The sequence below is a fragment of the Salarias fasciatus genome, chromosome 3 (genome assembly GCF_902148845.1).
Source record: "Salarias fasciatus chromosome 3, fSalaFa1.1, whole genome shotgun sequence".
In the NCBI taxonomy this organism is placed as follows: Eukaryota; Metazoa; Chordata; class Actinopteri; order Blenniiformes; family Blenniidae; genus Salarias; species Salarias fasciatus.
Genome location: NC_043747.1, coordinates 22,805,334 through 22,818,552, shown reverse-complemented (window position 1 = coordinate 22,818,552; position 13,219 = coordinate 22,805,334). Strand labels below are relative to the sequence as shown.

Below are 13,219 nucleotides of genomic sequence, written 5' to 3'. Positions count from 1 at the left end.
CCACAGCTGTCAATGCAAACGTTATACATAGTGTCGCTAGCGAGCTACATGTGTTATCTAGCTAGTTGGTTCATGCTAACTACATGGAGGGTTCGCTCAAGCAAATTTTTCTGTGGATGGCATTACGTGATGAAATGCTTATTTACATTACATATCTAATTCACATGACATGACGCCGCACAGTCATGTGAATTAGATATGTAATGTAAATTAGCACAAACAGGTTGTGCATTACAGAGGCAGAGGACCACTTCTGTTTTTCTGTGTTGCAGAAAGAGAAGATGGAAGTGACACACGGACCTGTTGACAACCCAACAGTGGTCAAAACAACCCATGTGCTGAGTTTAAAAATCCATGTTGGGTCTGATGGACTCTAACCCAACAAAAGAGTTGCAACAAATAACTCCAAATGGATTATAATAGCCCAAATTGGGTTCCCGATTTCATAACCCAGCGATTGGATTAACAAAATAATCCAACATTTTTTAGTTGTGGAATTCATTGTCAACCGCCAGAAATGTTGCTGCGGGCGGCAGTTTACCTGCAAGCCACACTTCGAGATCACTTCGAGCAGGTTGTCTATGAAGAGTGACTGGTCCAAAAGTAATCCACTAGATTTCTGGAGAATATCATCTAAACTACAGTGCTGAACTTGGACCTTTAGATACAAAGTAATAAACTATATTTTATATGTTTATCTTCAAACCAGTGTGAGACTTGTGCTCATTTTAAGGTTCAGCTGCAAAATTGTGAAGTAGCTGGATCTTAGTGTCCTTGCTGTGTGTTTCTCAGAGTAAATGTTTCTTGGTGTCCACAGAGAGAAGAAGAGCAGTGATGTCTGTGAGGAGCAGCCAGAAAGCTCCAGAAGCGTCGCTGCACCAAGTAAGAGTGGACATGTGTCTGCTGAGGGTCTGGTTTGTCTTCACTGGACTTGTTGTGTTGTAGAGTCATGAAAGCTTGTTGTTTGTGTGCAGTCTGATTGTTGTTGTTGTCTCTGAGCAGGTGTTGGTCTGCAGCAGCTTCTAGAAGAACATAAGAAAAGTCTGAGGAGGAGATGTGAACGTGTGACTGAAGGAAGTGATGAAGAAGGAGGAGGAAGCCTCCTCAACAGGATCTACACTGAGCTCCACATCACAGAGGGACTCAGTGAGGAGCTTCAGAGGGAACCTGAGCTGAAGCAGCTGGAGACAGCTTCCAGGAAGGAGAGCCTCCATCACACTGCCATCAGGGTTCAGGACATCTTTAAAGCCTCAGCCCAGCAGCTCAGACGCATCAGAGTGGTTCTGACCAGCGGCGTGGCCGGCAGTGGAAAAACCTTCTCGGTGCTCAAGTTCAGTCTGGACTGGGCCGAGGGCCTGGAGAACCAGGATGTCAGTGTGCTGGTGGTGCTCTCCTTCAGGGAGCTGAACCTGCTGGGAGAGCGGCCGTACAGTCTCCTCTCGCTGCTGGCTGTTTTCCATCCCGCGCTCCAGAAGCTGACCGCAGAGGAGCTGGCTGTCTGCAAGCTGCTCTTCATCTTGGACGGCCTGGATGAAAGCAGACTTTCTCTGGACTTCAGCAGCAGCCGGCGGCTGCTTGACGTCTCCCAGGAGTCTTCAGTCAGCCTGCTGCTCACTAACCTCATCCGGGGGGATCTGCTGCCCTCGGCTCGGGTCTGGATCACTTCCCGACCGGCGGCGGCCCATCAGATCCCTCCAACATGTGTGGACAGACTGACAGAAGTGCGAGGCTTCACTGACGCCCAGAAGGAGGAGTACTTCAGGAGGAGGCTGAGTGATGAGGAGCTGAGCAGCAGAATCATCTCCCACATCCAGACATCCAGGAGCCTCCACATCATGTGTGGAATCCCAGTCTTCTGCTGGATCACTGCTACAGTTCTGGAGCACATGTTGAGCAGCGAGCAGAGAGGAGAGCTGCCCCAGACCCTGACTGACATGTACTCCCACTTTGTGCTGGTTCAGACACACAGGAAGAAGCTCAAGTACCATGAAGGACCTGAGACGGGTCCACAGGAGCTGACGGAGGCTGACAGGGAGCTTCTTCTGAAGCTGGGCAGGATGGCCTTGGAACATCTGGAGAAAGGAAACATGGTGTTCTACCAAGAAGACCTGGAGCAGTGTGGTCTGGATGTGACTGAGGCCTCACTGTTCTCTGGAATCTGTACTCAGATCTTCAAAAGAGAGTCTGTGATCTTCCAGAAAGTCGTCTACAGCTTCGTCCATCTGAGTGTTCAGGAGTTTCTGGCTGCAGTCTTCATGTTCCACTGTTTCACCAACAGGAAGACAGACGTACTGAAGACCTTCATTGACAAGAGACATCATCATGATGATGTTTTCACTTCTCTTGACATATTCCTGCAGAAAGTTCTAGAGAAATCCCTCAGAAGTCAGAATGGTCACCTCGACCTGTTTGTCCGCTTCCTTCATGGCCTCTCTCTGAAATCCAACCAGAGACTCTTAGAAGGTCTCCTGGGTCGAACTGAGATCAGTCCAGAAACCCTCCAGAGAGTCACCATGGGTCTGAAGGAGATGAATAGTGACAAAAAGTCTCCTGACAGAAGCATCAACATCTTCCACTGTCTGATGGAGATGAAGGACCTCTCAGTACATCAGGAGATCCAAGAGTTCCTGAAGTCAGAGAACAGATCAGAGAAGAAACTCTCTGAGATCCACTGCTCCGCTCTGGCCTACATGCTGCAGATGTCAGACCAGGTCCTGGAAGAGTTGGACCTGGAGAAGTACAACACATCAAAGGAGGGACGAAGGAGACTGATCCCAGCTGTAAGGAACTGCAGGAAGTTTCGGTGAGTCCACATGTCCTGATCAATATCTCAGCAATGTTTGTCGGCAGTACTTCCTGTAGTTACTCTGTGGAGAGGTCGCTCAGTGATCCGTCATGATCAAACTGGAACTTTAACAAAAAAATGATTTTGATCGTCAACTTGTCGGATGATTGACAACAACTCATGTTTACTCATGATTATTATTCAAAAATTGAAGCTTGGACATCCAAGCTTCAATTTTTCATTATATAGTTTTGGTTGATTGCTTCGTTAATAAAAATGAAAGTACTCATAAAGTCCAATGTATTTTAAAGTGCTGATGACACTAAAAACAGACATTGGGTGATATTTTCCAGATGGGCAAATAGTTTTATACAATAGTTTTTTTCTAATAATTCTGCCATGTTTGCCAGATAATCGAAAAAGTGATCTTTGTGAAAATAGGTAACTGTGTCAGTTTACCACAGACTCAGACTGGATATAACACAAACACCAGAACCGCTTCGCTTGTTTGCTTTTACTTTTGTTATGAGCTTCATATTCTCAGTTGTTCTTTTATTCAGAATGCTGGAGCGATTTGTGAGTGGATTTTCTCTCACATACACATGGACAGAGTTACTTTGTTGAGGTTTCAGAAAAACCCAGATATTCGAGAAAGAACCCACCTGAGCAACACAATGCTCACCGAACAAAAGCAGATGATGATAAAACAAGAACAAAAGCAGAACAGTAAACATAACTATGCCAAACTCAAAAATCAAACGCCTGGAACAATGTCCACAATCCGTTGTAGTCATTCTCCCAAGAAAAGAGAAGGGAAAAGCACAGAAGTGCCCAGCAGGGTGGTTTCTGTGTCTTTCCTCCCACCCAAGATCCAGAACACATATTTCAACCTCTTTCACACTGATGAACTCACTTCGTTGGGGTCTTTTGGATGCCGACAGCAGTACATGCTGGTGTACGCTTTTATGCACAGCTGTACCCCTATTCACAACGAACAAAGAAGGCAAATTGACTGGTGTGTGGCTTCATGAAATGCGTTGTGAGATGATGGGAAATCAATGTGCCACTGTCCAAGGCTGTCCAAAATTTGAAACATGTTTAATATTTTGTTGCGGACTGTGGCAGAGTGGGTGATGCAGGGTTATACCTGATCAGTCCAAGATCAATCTGCCATATGCGGCAGGAGTCCGAACTGTCTGCGTGGTTACTCCAAAAACATGGGAGAAAGAAACAGTCAAAACATCAATTTATTCATTTATTTTCCTAGCCGCTTGTCATTTTCAGGGTCGTGGGGGGCTGGAGTCAATCCCAGCATCATATGAGCGAGGGCGGAGTCCACCCTGGACAGTTTGCCACTCTGTCGCAGGACCAACAAAAAAAAAGAAAACAAAAACACAGTCTTAGGAAAACTAAAAATTTCACTTCGGATTGTCACGGATCAATGCATGAGGTCATACAAGCACACACTGTCCTACGTGTGCTCTCGGACTGATCTCACTATATCACGTCAAACTGTTACCAGTTTATAAAAGCATTAGGAGTTTCAGAATGGCATACATGCAATAATTAAATGACACAACAATTTCTCCTTCTCCTCCTTGTGTCATCTTCACCTTACAAATGTTTTTCTCTGCTATATTGATGTATTGTTCCTCATTGTCAATCAGTAGATATACAGCATAGGTTCTTTGATGATGTGAAATTGTCACGCCCTGTGCCCCTGCGGCCATGTGGGGGCGCTCAGGTCCTGTTTTGTGTTTGTCTGCCCTCATGTTCTCCTGTCAAGTCACCTGCCCTCATGTACTCCTGCCTCGTTACCACCTAATGTGCCACACCTATGTCTGCCCCTATTTAAGTCCTGCTCCCCTGGTGTCTTGTTGGCTCCTTGTGGGTCTGTCTGCGTGCTTCTGTGTCCTTGCCTGCATGTCGGCTCAGCTTAGCGTTCCTGTATTCCGGCATTCCTGTCCTGAAAATAAATGAGTTTGAACTCCACCTGGCTGCCTGCGCGTGGGTCCTTCCACCTGCACCCGAGACAGAAGGAGTCGACCACCACTGGACCCAGGGGGCACTGAGTTCGTCCTGTGAAGCTGCGTGCTTCCTGCATAAGCCTCCAGCCTGTCAGTGGCGGTGCTCCACCCGTCCCTGTGTTCTTCAGCCTCTGGCCCCCGTTGGCGCAGCTCGTACACGGGATCTGCGGTTCCCCCAGCCCATGGTTGATGGCGGTTGCGACACCTCTCTTCTATTCCGGGAGGGTCCCGGTCCTCAGCAGCGTTTCCGGCCGTGCCATCTGGCGCCCGACGGCGACTCTCTGGCAACTGTTTCCCTGTTTCTCCGCTCCTGGATGGCTTTTGGAAGGATTTTCTGGACCCGTTCCTGTTTCTGCTGAGTGCAGTTCCGTCCCCCGTTCCTGTTTCTGCTGAGTGCAGTTCCGTCCCCCGTTCCTGTTTCTGCTAGGTGCAGTTCCGTCCCCCGTCTTCCCATCTGCTGCAGAGTCTGTGTCCTGTCCCATCTTCCCATCTGCTGCAGAGTCCGTGTCCAGTTTTCGTTCGTCCCCTCTGCCCGCCTCCTCTGCCCGGACTGCTGGGCGGTGGTGCCTGGGATGCTTGCCCCGTGCCCACCTGCCCTCATGTTCTCCTGCCTCGTTACCACCTAATGTGCCACACCTGTGTCTGCCCCTATTTAAGTCCTGCTCCAAGTCCTGGTGTCTTGTTGGCTCCTTGTGGGTCTGTCTGCATGCTCTTGTGTGTCCTTGCCTGCATGTCAGCTCAGCGTTCCTGCATTCCTGCTTTCCTGTATTCCTGCGTTCTTGTTCCTGAAAATCAATGAGTTTGAACTCCACCTGGCTGCCTGCGCGTGGGTCCTTCCACCTGCCCCCGTGACAGAAATAGCATCTTCCAGATTGATATTCATTGTACAGTCCAGAACTTTCCTCCTCAAAATCACAGGTAGAAGTGATGATTCACCTGGTCTTTTACAAAGCTTTAAAACATGCATGCGCATTTGTGCCAAGCAATCCACAGAATTTATGCCGGAACACCTTTTTATTAGATCAATTCACCCACAATCCGTGAAGTGCAAGATGTGAATAAGATCAGCCCGAATTGGTGGAGAACAAAATGCCGTCTCCATGTAATGTACGACATCTGTCCGAAAGCTCTGCACAACTGTACGGCAGTTGTTAGTGGTTTTACACACTGCGTATAAGTGCACCGTCTGCCACAGCACTATGAGAACTCTGCCAACATCTGCTAATCATGTGACATCAGTGCATAAACACTGATGTTGCATCAATAGTAGTGATAACTGGTGGGTTTCTCTGTGGAAGTGCCTTGAAATGACCGTGTTGTGTTCAGCACAATATAAATAAAGCTGAATTGAATTGGTAGTCCTGAGGTATTTGTCTGAGGTATGCTTACATTGAACATATTTTCATTACTGCTGGGTAATTATGTGTACCACTCAGAAATTGAGTTGAGTGATTTCTCAGTGGATGCTTCATGCTATTACTATGGTTTTCACACATACCAAGGCATGAACACCAGCATCTACCGGCAAGTAAGGACTTAGCCATTTCATCATCAACTGCTTAAAACCTAGGATCTGGTTAATCAAAGGATAAGTTCGGTTTAAACAGTTTTCACGTTGTTTATGGAATGAAGTACAACAATATACTCACCCAGAATGCTTTTCTGATCTGAACAGTGCTTCGGGAGAAAGTTAGATCCAAAATCGAGCGGTGCACATCCATATACTGTTAGCAGATTGGGTATGTATAGCGCCGCTAGCAAAACAGCTTTAATCATCCAAAAACTCAGTTTCACCAATATTTCATCATGGTCCGCTTACGCCTCTCCTCCATGACAGCCCGGTGTCGCGAGATATATCATATATGCAGATATATGTTCGATTTGAATGTACTACTTGGCGTCCTCGCGTATACAAACAGGACAACCAATCCGTTTTTTTTTTTTAATTAAGCAGCAGCTGAACACACTTTTCGTCCTTCAGTGAAGTGTATATCTATGAGAGCTGTTCAATCACTCAGACCTCTGACAGATGTTCACAAACTGTTTTTCAAGGGCCAGGACATCCAACCACCTTTACTTCAACATTTTGAATGGCATGTTCAAAACACCTGGAACTCCATGTTCTCTCCTTCATGTCCACATGAACCCAAAGTCAAACCAGACAAGATGAGCTGAAGCTCTGATGTCAAACAGAAGGAATCCAACAAAGTGTCCTGTCTCATAGCAACTTCCTGTCTTCTCTCTGTCTCATTACAGACTTCCTGACTGTGGACTCTCTGATTCTGACTGTGAAGTGATCTCCTCAGCTCTGAAGTCTGACTCCTCCCATCTGAAACACCTGGACCTGAGTGACAACAGGCTGAATGATTCATCAGTGAAGATCCTGTGTTCTGGACTGGAGAGTCCAAACTGTAAACTGGAGACTCTGAGGTCAGTTCACTGTCTGAAGTGTGTGTGTGTGTGTGTGTGTGTGTGTGTGTGTGTGTGTGTGTGTGTGTGTGTGTGTGTGTGTGTGTGTGTGTGTGTGTGTGTGTGTGTGTGGTTGTGTGTGTGTGTGTGTACTTTGTTTCCTAGTGTTTGTTGTTAAACTCAGTTCTTGTATGTCCATGAAAAGGAAAAAGAGCAAGGAAAAGAGAAGTCCTTGGTGTGTAGCTGCTGTGTTAACTGGAGATCTGAGATGTTGGCTTCAGTTCAAACAGACTCTTCCAGTCTGAACCTCTTGAATTAATTCAACATTAAACTTTGTCCTCTTGTCTCACTTCTTTCTCTCTTTATTTAGATTGGAATGTTGCAGTTTTTCAAAGAGCAGCTGTTCTTCTGTGGTCTCAGCTCTGAAGTCCAATCCCTCCCTCCTAAAACATCTGGAGCATCTGGATCTGAGCGGGAACCAGCAACTGGATTCAGGAGTTGAGCAGCTGTGTGGTTTTCTGGAGAGTCCACTCTGCAGTCTGCAGACTCTGAGGTCAGACTCCATGTTTGAGTTTGTTTCAGTGAAAGTAGTGCTGACACTAAAGTGCAGACATAAGGCTGATCTGAGAGTGATCCACACTGAGGATCTCCATGAGAAACTGAGACTTCTCAGAAGAAGAAGAAAGGTGCTGCAGTGGATCTTTAACTGTGAACCTCTGTTCCATGTTGACCTGCAGCTTTCAATCAATCAATCAATCAATCAATCAATCAATCAATTTATTTTTGAATAGCCCAGTATCACAACAACAGTTGCCTCAGAGGGCTTCAAGATGTTACATTGGTCGGTAAAAATAAAAACAGTGAATAAGCATAATGGTAATATCAAAGCAGGCTGATCTCTGATGGAACAAGCTGTCATTGATCTCCCAGCTGGAGCTCCAAACTGTCACCAGCTCTGCAAAGTCTTGACTTGTTAGCTTTGTATCCAGTGACCTTGGCTGTTGACATGGCCTCCACTGGGCTCTGCTTCAGTTTTGTGTTTTCATCAATTCAGCTCTCCAAAAGAACAATGATCCAGTACCTGAGAATGAATGAATGAATGAACGAATGAATGAATGAATTTTATTAAAGTGTCATGCACTCAATGTGCCCTGCCCACATGGGCTTATAGGACACTAAACATATACAGCATTGCATAGTGTGCAATCAAATATACAACACATTTTTTTCTCTTTTCCCAAGCTTTACAAATAAAGTTGGCTGTATGAAAAACTCCCTTTCTAAAACATATTTCCAATTTATCATAATCATTTAAGAAAAAGAAATTATTACAAGACAAACTCATTTTTTCAAAAAAATACATTCCTGAATTCATCATAGAGAGGACAATGGAACAGGAAATGAATCTCATCCTCAGTTTGTTTTAAGTCACAGAGCAGGCACAATCTCTGTTCCTCAGGTTCACCTCTAAACTTGCCTGTTTCTATGGCCAGAGGTAAAGTACCAACACGTAACTGGGCGCAGAGAGATCTTTGGGTTTTGGACAGATTTTGTTCAACATATCTTTCAACGTCATATGTGTTTTTTATAAGGCAATAAGTTCTTAATTTGGACTTATTCCATATTTCTGAAAACCATTTTTCTTTATATTTTTGGAAGAATATTTCTTTTAACTCTTTAATATTGCAGCGTAATCTATTGTGAAATATATATGACTGATCACAATTGAAAAACAAAGATCTCACCTTGCTGGCCCAAGGAGATACCTTTGATATTTCCCAGTTGAAAATCTTTTTAGTCAGTCTGTCCTCTGACATATTTACCAATCTGTTCCAAAGACGAAGCATTTCACATTTATGTCTAACATTTGATGGTTCCCAGCCTATATCTCCACACATAGCAGCTATTGGAGTGTGTTTATGAACTCTCAAAAAAGAGCGAATTGCTCCGTATTGAATGATGTCAGAGTTGGTCTGTTCTTTAAAAATCCAGACCCCTGCTGCATAATCTGAGACAGAACATACGCAAGCTCTGTACAGATGGGTAAAAGACTTAAAGCCTTGGTCTCTACAGTTCTTAACTTTGTTCAGTAAAGACCCCACAGCTCTACCAGCTGAGTCAGATAGAACACCTATGGCTGGTTTAAAGGTCAAATGTTTATCCAATATCAGGCCAAGGTATTTATACTCATTTGTATATGTCAATGGTGTTAAACCAAATTTAAATACAAATGGTTCTCTTTCATAGCATTCGTTCCGTGTCTCACATTGGGAACACCTACAGCGTGACCTCATCAGAAGCTCCTATTGCACTCCGCCAGCCATGATTGGCTGGAGTCAAGCACGTCAGTGTCAGAGAGGGTGGAGACCCTTCCCCTATAAATAGTCCTGACACTGCGCTTCCCGTCATTCTAAAACCTCTTCTTGCTATGAGCAGAAGTTCCGTACCTCCTCACTTGCACTAGCTGTTTAACCGGGACCTAGCTGAACCGTCCACAGAACGAGCAAAAGACTTGGTCGCCGGGCGCTGGGTTCTCGGCTTGACACAGAAGCCGAGTGATACTGGTCAGACTAGCCTGTCTCCAAACAGTAGTCTGAGCCGCTGGCGAAAATAGCAATATTTTCAACGACAAAAGCAACCGAGTGGCAACACTCCCGAGTAGCAATACTCAGGGGCATTAGCTTTACTTTAAATTAAACTAAACTAAACTATACTAACTAAATACTAGTTTAAACAGTTAAGTATCCACAAAGCTGCCCCAGGAGCTAGAATGCTGTGGGAAGTACGGTGCACTGAGCCCTGTCCTCTAATGTCTGAATGTTATTCCCTTTAGTCCGTTCATTGCTTTTCACCTGCTGTCCCCCCCTTCGAGGGGGAGTCTTCTCCAGTTTCAGTTGCTGACTCCACTATTACGAAGGCCTATGAACAAGCTCCGTCCGGACCGGGAGGACACCCCTGTCGGTCCTGCCCGTGGACTGGCTTCGGTTCTACTGCTGGGATCCGTGGTTCTTGTGCTGGACCGTCCAACGAACTGTCCTCAACATTGTCCTAGGCTTTACTTCTTATTGTCTCATGCTAGCTGTTGCCAAAGCTGTCCGTCCCTGGGAGAGGGATCCCTCCATACTGTGGTTCTCCCCAAGATTTCTTCTTTTCCCATTGGGTTTTTGGAGTTTTTTCTTGCCGGATGTGAGGGTCGAAGGCGGTGGTTGCTTCGTTCTGTCTCGTTACTGTAAATATTGACATATTACCATTATGCTTATTCACTGTTTTTACTTTTACCGACAAATGTAACATCTTGAAGCCCTCTGAGGCAACTGTTGTTGTGATACTGGGCTATACAAAAATAAATTGATTGATTGATTGATTGATTTACCAGCTAACGCTGACGAAAAGTAGCAATACTCCCGCTATAAGCCCCTGGAAGTCGCAACATTTCCAGCTTGCTCCGGCTACCCACTAGCCTAGCCAGGTTAGTGTTAGCCGGTGCAGCATAGCCCGCTTCACAGCTTTGCAGCTGCAGGTGAGCATGGCTAACGCCGTAGCCGCCATGGAGGCCGAGGCTAAACCAAAGGCGCAAGCCTGCCCCTGCGGTAATAAAATATAGAGCTGGGACACTCACCCGATGTGTTTCGTGTGTCTCGGCTTGAAACATGCCCAAGCCGCCTTTGAGTCCTGGGAAGAGTGCATACACTGTGTTCGCCTCTCCCTCAAAGTGCTTCGTCGCCGCCTGGCTCGTTTAACGGATTTGTCTGGTGGCGACCCGTTAATGGCTTCCACCGCAGCAGGGCAAGAGCCGACGGACCTCATGGAGGTGGCCCCCGAAGCTGAGGCTGGACCCAGCTGGGGGACCAGCTCGACTTTATAGATCCGCTGCCCATTGACGACTCCAACCTCACAACAGGTCTGCTGGGTTACGTCGTTGAAGCGGCAGACAGCGGCTCAGACAGAGGATCGGATCTCCTCATGACAGATGAGGAAGAGGACGATTCCTCACTGGCTCTGTTGGTCCGGGTTGCAAAACCCCAAACCACAATGACAGCTCCGGCAGGAGACGGGGATTCCACTTCCCCGGTGATGGACTTAGACCTGCAGGATGTGTGCAAACGCGCCGCGGCTAAGCTCCACATCCAGTGGCCTGAGGCGCAGCCTGAGGTGACGTGCTCCCGTTTTGATGGGAAAAGGTTGCCGAAGGTGAAAAGATCAGTCAAACAGCTACTGCTGATTTTTCCAGAGCTGCTGGATGAACTCACTGTCTCGTGGCGCGACAAGCCGTACAGGGAGAAACACCCCGTGGCAGGCAGCTCCGTGCTCGACTGCGAGGGAATGGAAAGTCACGGTCTCCGTAACATCCCTCCGGTGTAGCCCGTGGTGGCGGCTCATCTCCACCCGAAAACATCACTGTCCTCCCCGGGGTGCACACTCCCAAACAGTGCAGACCGCTTCCAGTCCAGCCTCACGGCGAAGGCGTACGGAGCGGCAGCACTGACAGCCCGGGCTGTCAACGCAACCTCCCTCCTGATGGCTGATCAAGCGGAGCTGGAGGAGGAGATGACGGCCAAGCCAGACCCGACACTGTGGGAGGAGATGTGCATCATCACCGACCACTGCCTCCACCTGCAGAAGGTGGCGATCCAGGCACAGGGCAGAGCGATGGGGCTGATGGTTCTGCAGGAGAGGGCACGCTGGCTAAACCTCACCACCCTGATGACGAAGGCGAAGGAGGATCTCCTCGATGCTCCTATTTCACCCCAGGGTCTCTTCGGCTCGGCAGTAGCCTCCATGCAGAAGAGGTGTGAGCAGAAAAAGCGGGAGGATTAAGCCCTGAAGCTGCGTTTGCCGAGGAGGGCGCCGTCCTCCAAGCCTCCAGCTCCCCGCCAATCCTATGCCAAGGCAGCGGCTCGGCCACCACCACCCGCTTTCAAGATCCCCAGGGTGCCCAAACCTCAGTCTGCACCCCAGGCCCCGCGAGCAGGTTCACAAAGCTTGGTTCCGTTCGGCGTCTGGATGTCGGAATGTTCGACCCGGCTCAGCGCCCCATAAAGAGAAGCGGAGACAGCATCCAGCAGGTGGAATCCCCCAGCGGTCCACAAATACGTCTCACAAGCGCTTCTCATTGTTGTACAGCATTAAACTTGTTTCCACTGTCGCATCCAGGCACGTTGCCGAGGGCGCAGTTACAAAAAATGAAAAAGAAAACAAAAACTTTGTTGAAAAACAAAATTTGTCATGTCCCGGAGGGAGTGATTCCTCTCTCCGGCACAGACGAGCCTGTGACGCAAGTCTCGGCTCGCGCATGCGCAGTACCGAACAAGCAGCTCCGCGCGGCGGTGCTGCTTGAGGGCGCCGGTACTCCATGCATGACAGATTGGCCTGTCAGCCCGCTGTCACTGCAGATAGCAGGCTGGTCAGAGTGCACAAACTCGGAGTGGGTTATCAGGACACTGAGCAGGGGATACTGGCTCCAGTTTGCTGTAACACCTCCGCAGTTCAGGGGAGTAATTCAGTCACAAGCTCATGGCAACACCGCTCGTTTTCTGCAGGAAGAGATTTCTTCTCTGTTAGAGAAAAGAGCTATAAGAATTATTTCTCCCGAACACCGCCAGAGTGGGTTTTATTCAAGATATTTCCTGGTTCCCAAGAAGGGAGGTGGCGGCAAACGTGCAATTTTAGATCTCAGAGATCTAAACAGTCACCTCAGGAAATACAAATTCAGGATGTTAACGCACGCCTCCCTGCTGCGTTTTCTGCGACCAGGCGATTGGTTCACCTCAATCGACCTTGAAGGACGCTTATTTTCACATCCCAATATACCCACCACACCGAAAATATCTTCGGTTCGCATTTCAGGGGACAAGTTACGGATATCTATTCCTCCCGTTTGGTCTGTCATTGAGCCCGAGAGTGTTTGTGAAATGTACGGAGGCGGCGGTGGGACCCCTGAGGGGGCGGGGTCTCCGCGTCGCCACATACATCGACGATTAGCTCATTGCGGCATCCT

General features: G+C 47.6%; 1 protein-coding gene across 2 annotated transcripts in view; it reads left to right on the top strand.

Moving 5' to 3' along the window:
* Window positions 1-13,219, top strand: part of LOC115385939 (NACHT, LRR and PYD domains-containing protein 12-like) — a 226,843-nt gene that overhangs the window by 202,315 nt on the left and 11,309 nt on the right. For both annotated transcript variants that reach the window (XM_030088044.1, XM_030088045.1), the window contains 4 exons: window positions 818-882; window positions 1,003-2,803; window positions 7,069-7,242; window positions 7,592-7,774. In XM_030088044.1, coding sequence (XP_029943904.1) covers window positions 818-882; window positions 1,003-2,803; window positions 7,069-7,242; window positions 7,592-7,774 — 2,223 coding nt within the window. The remainder of the gene's footprint in view (window positions 1-817; window positions 883-1,002; window positions 2,804-7,068; window positions 7,243-7,591; window positions 7,775-13,219) is intronic.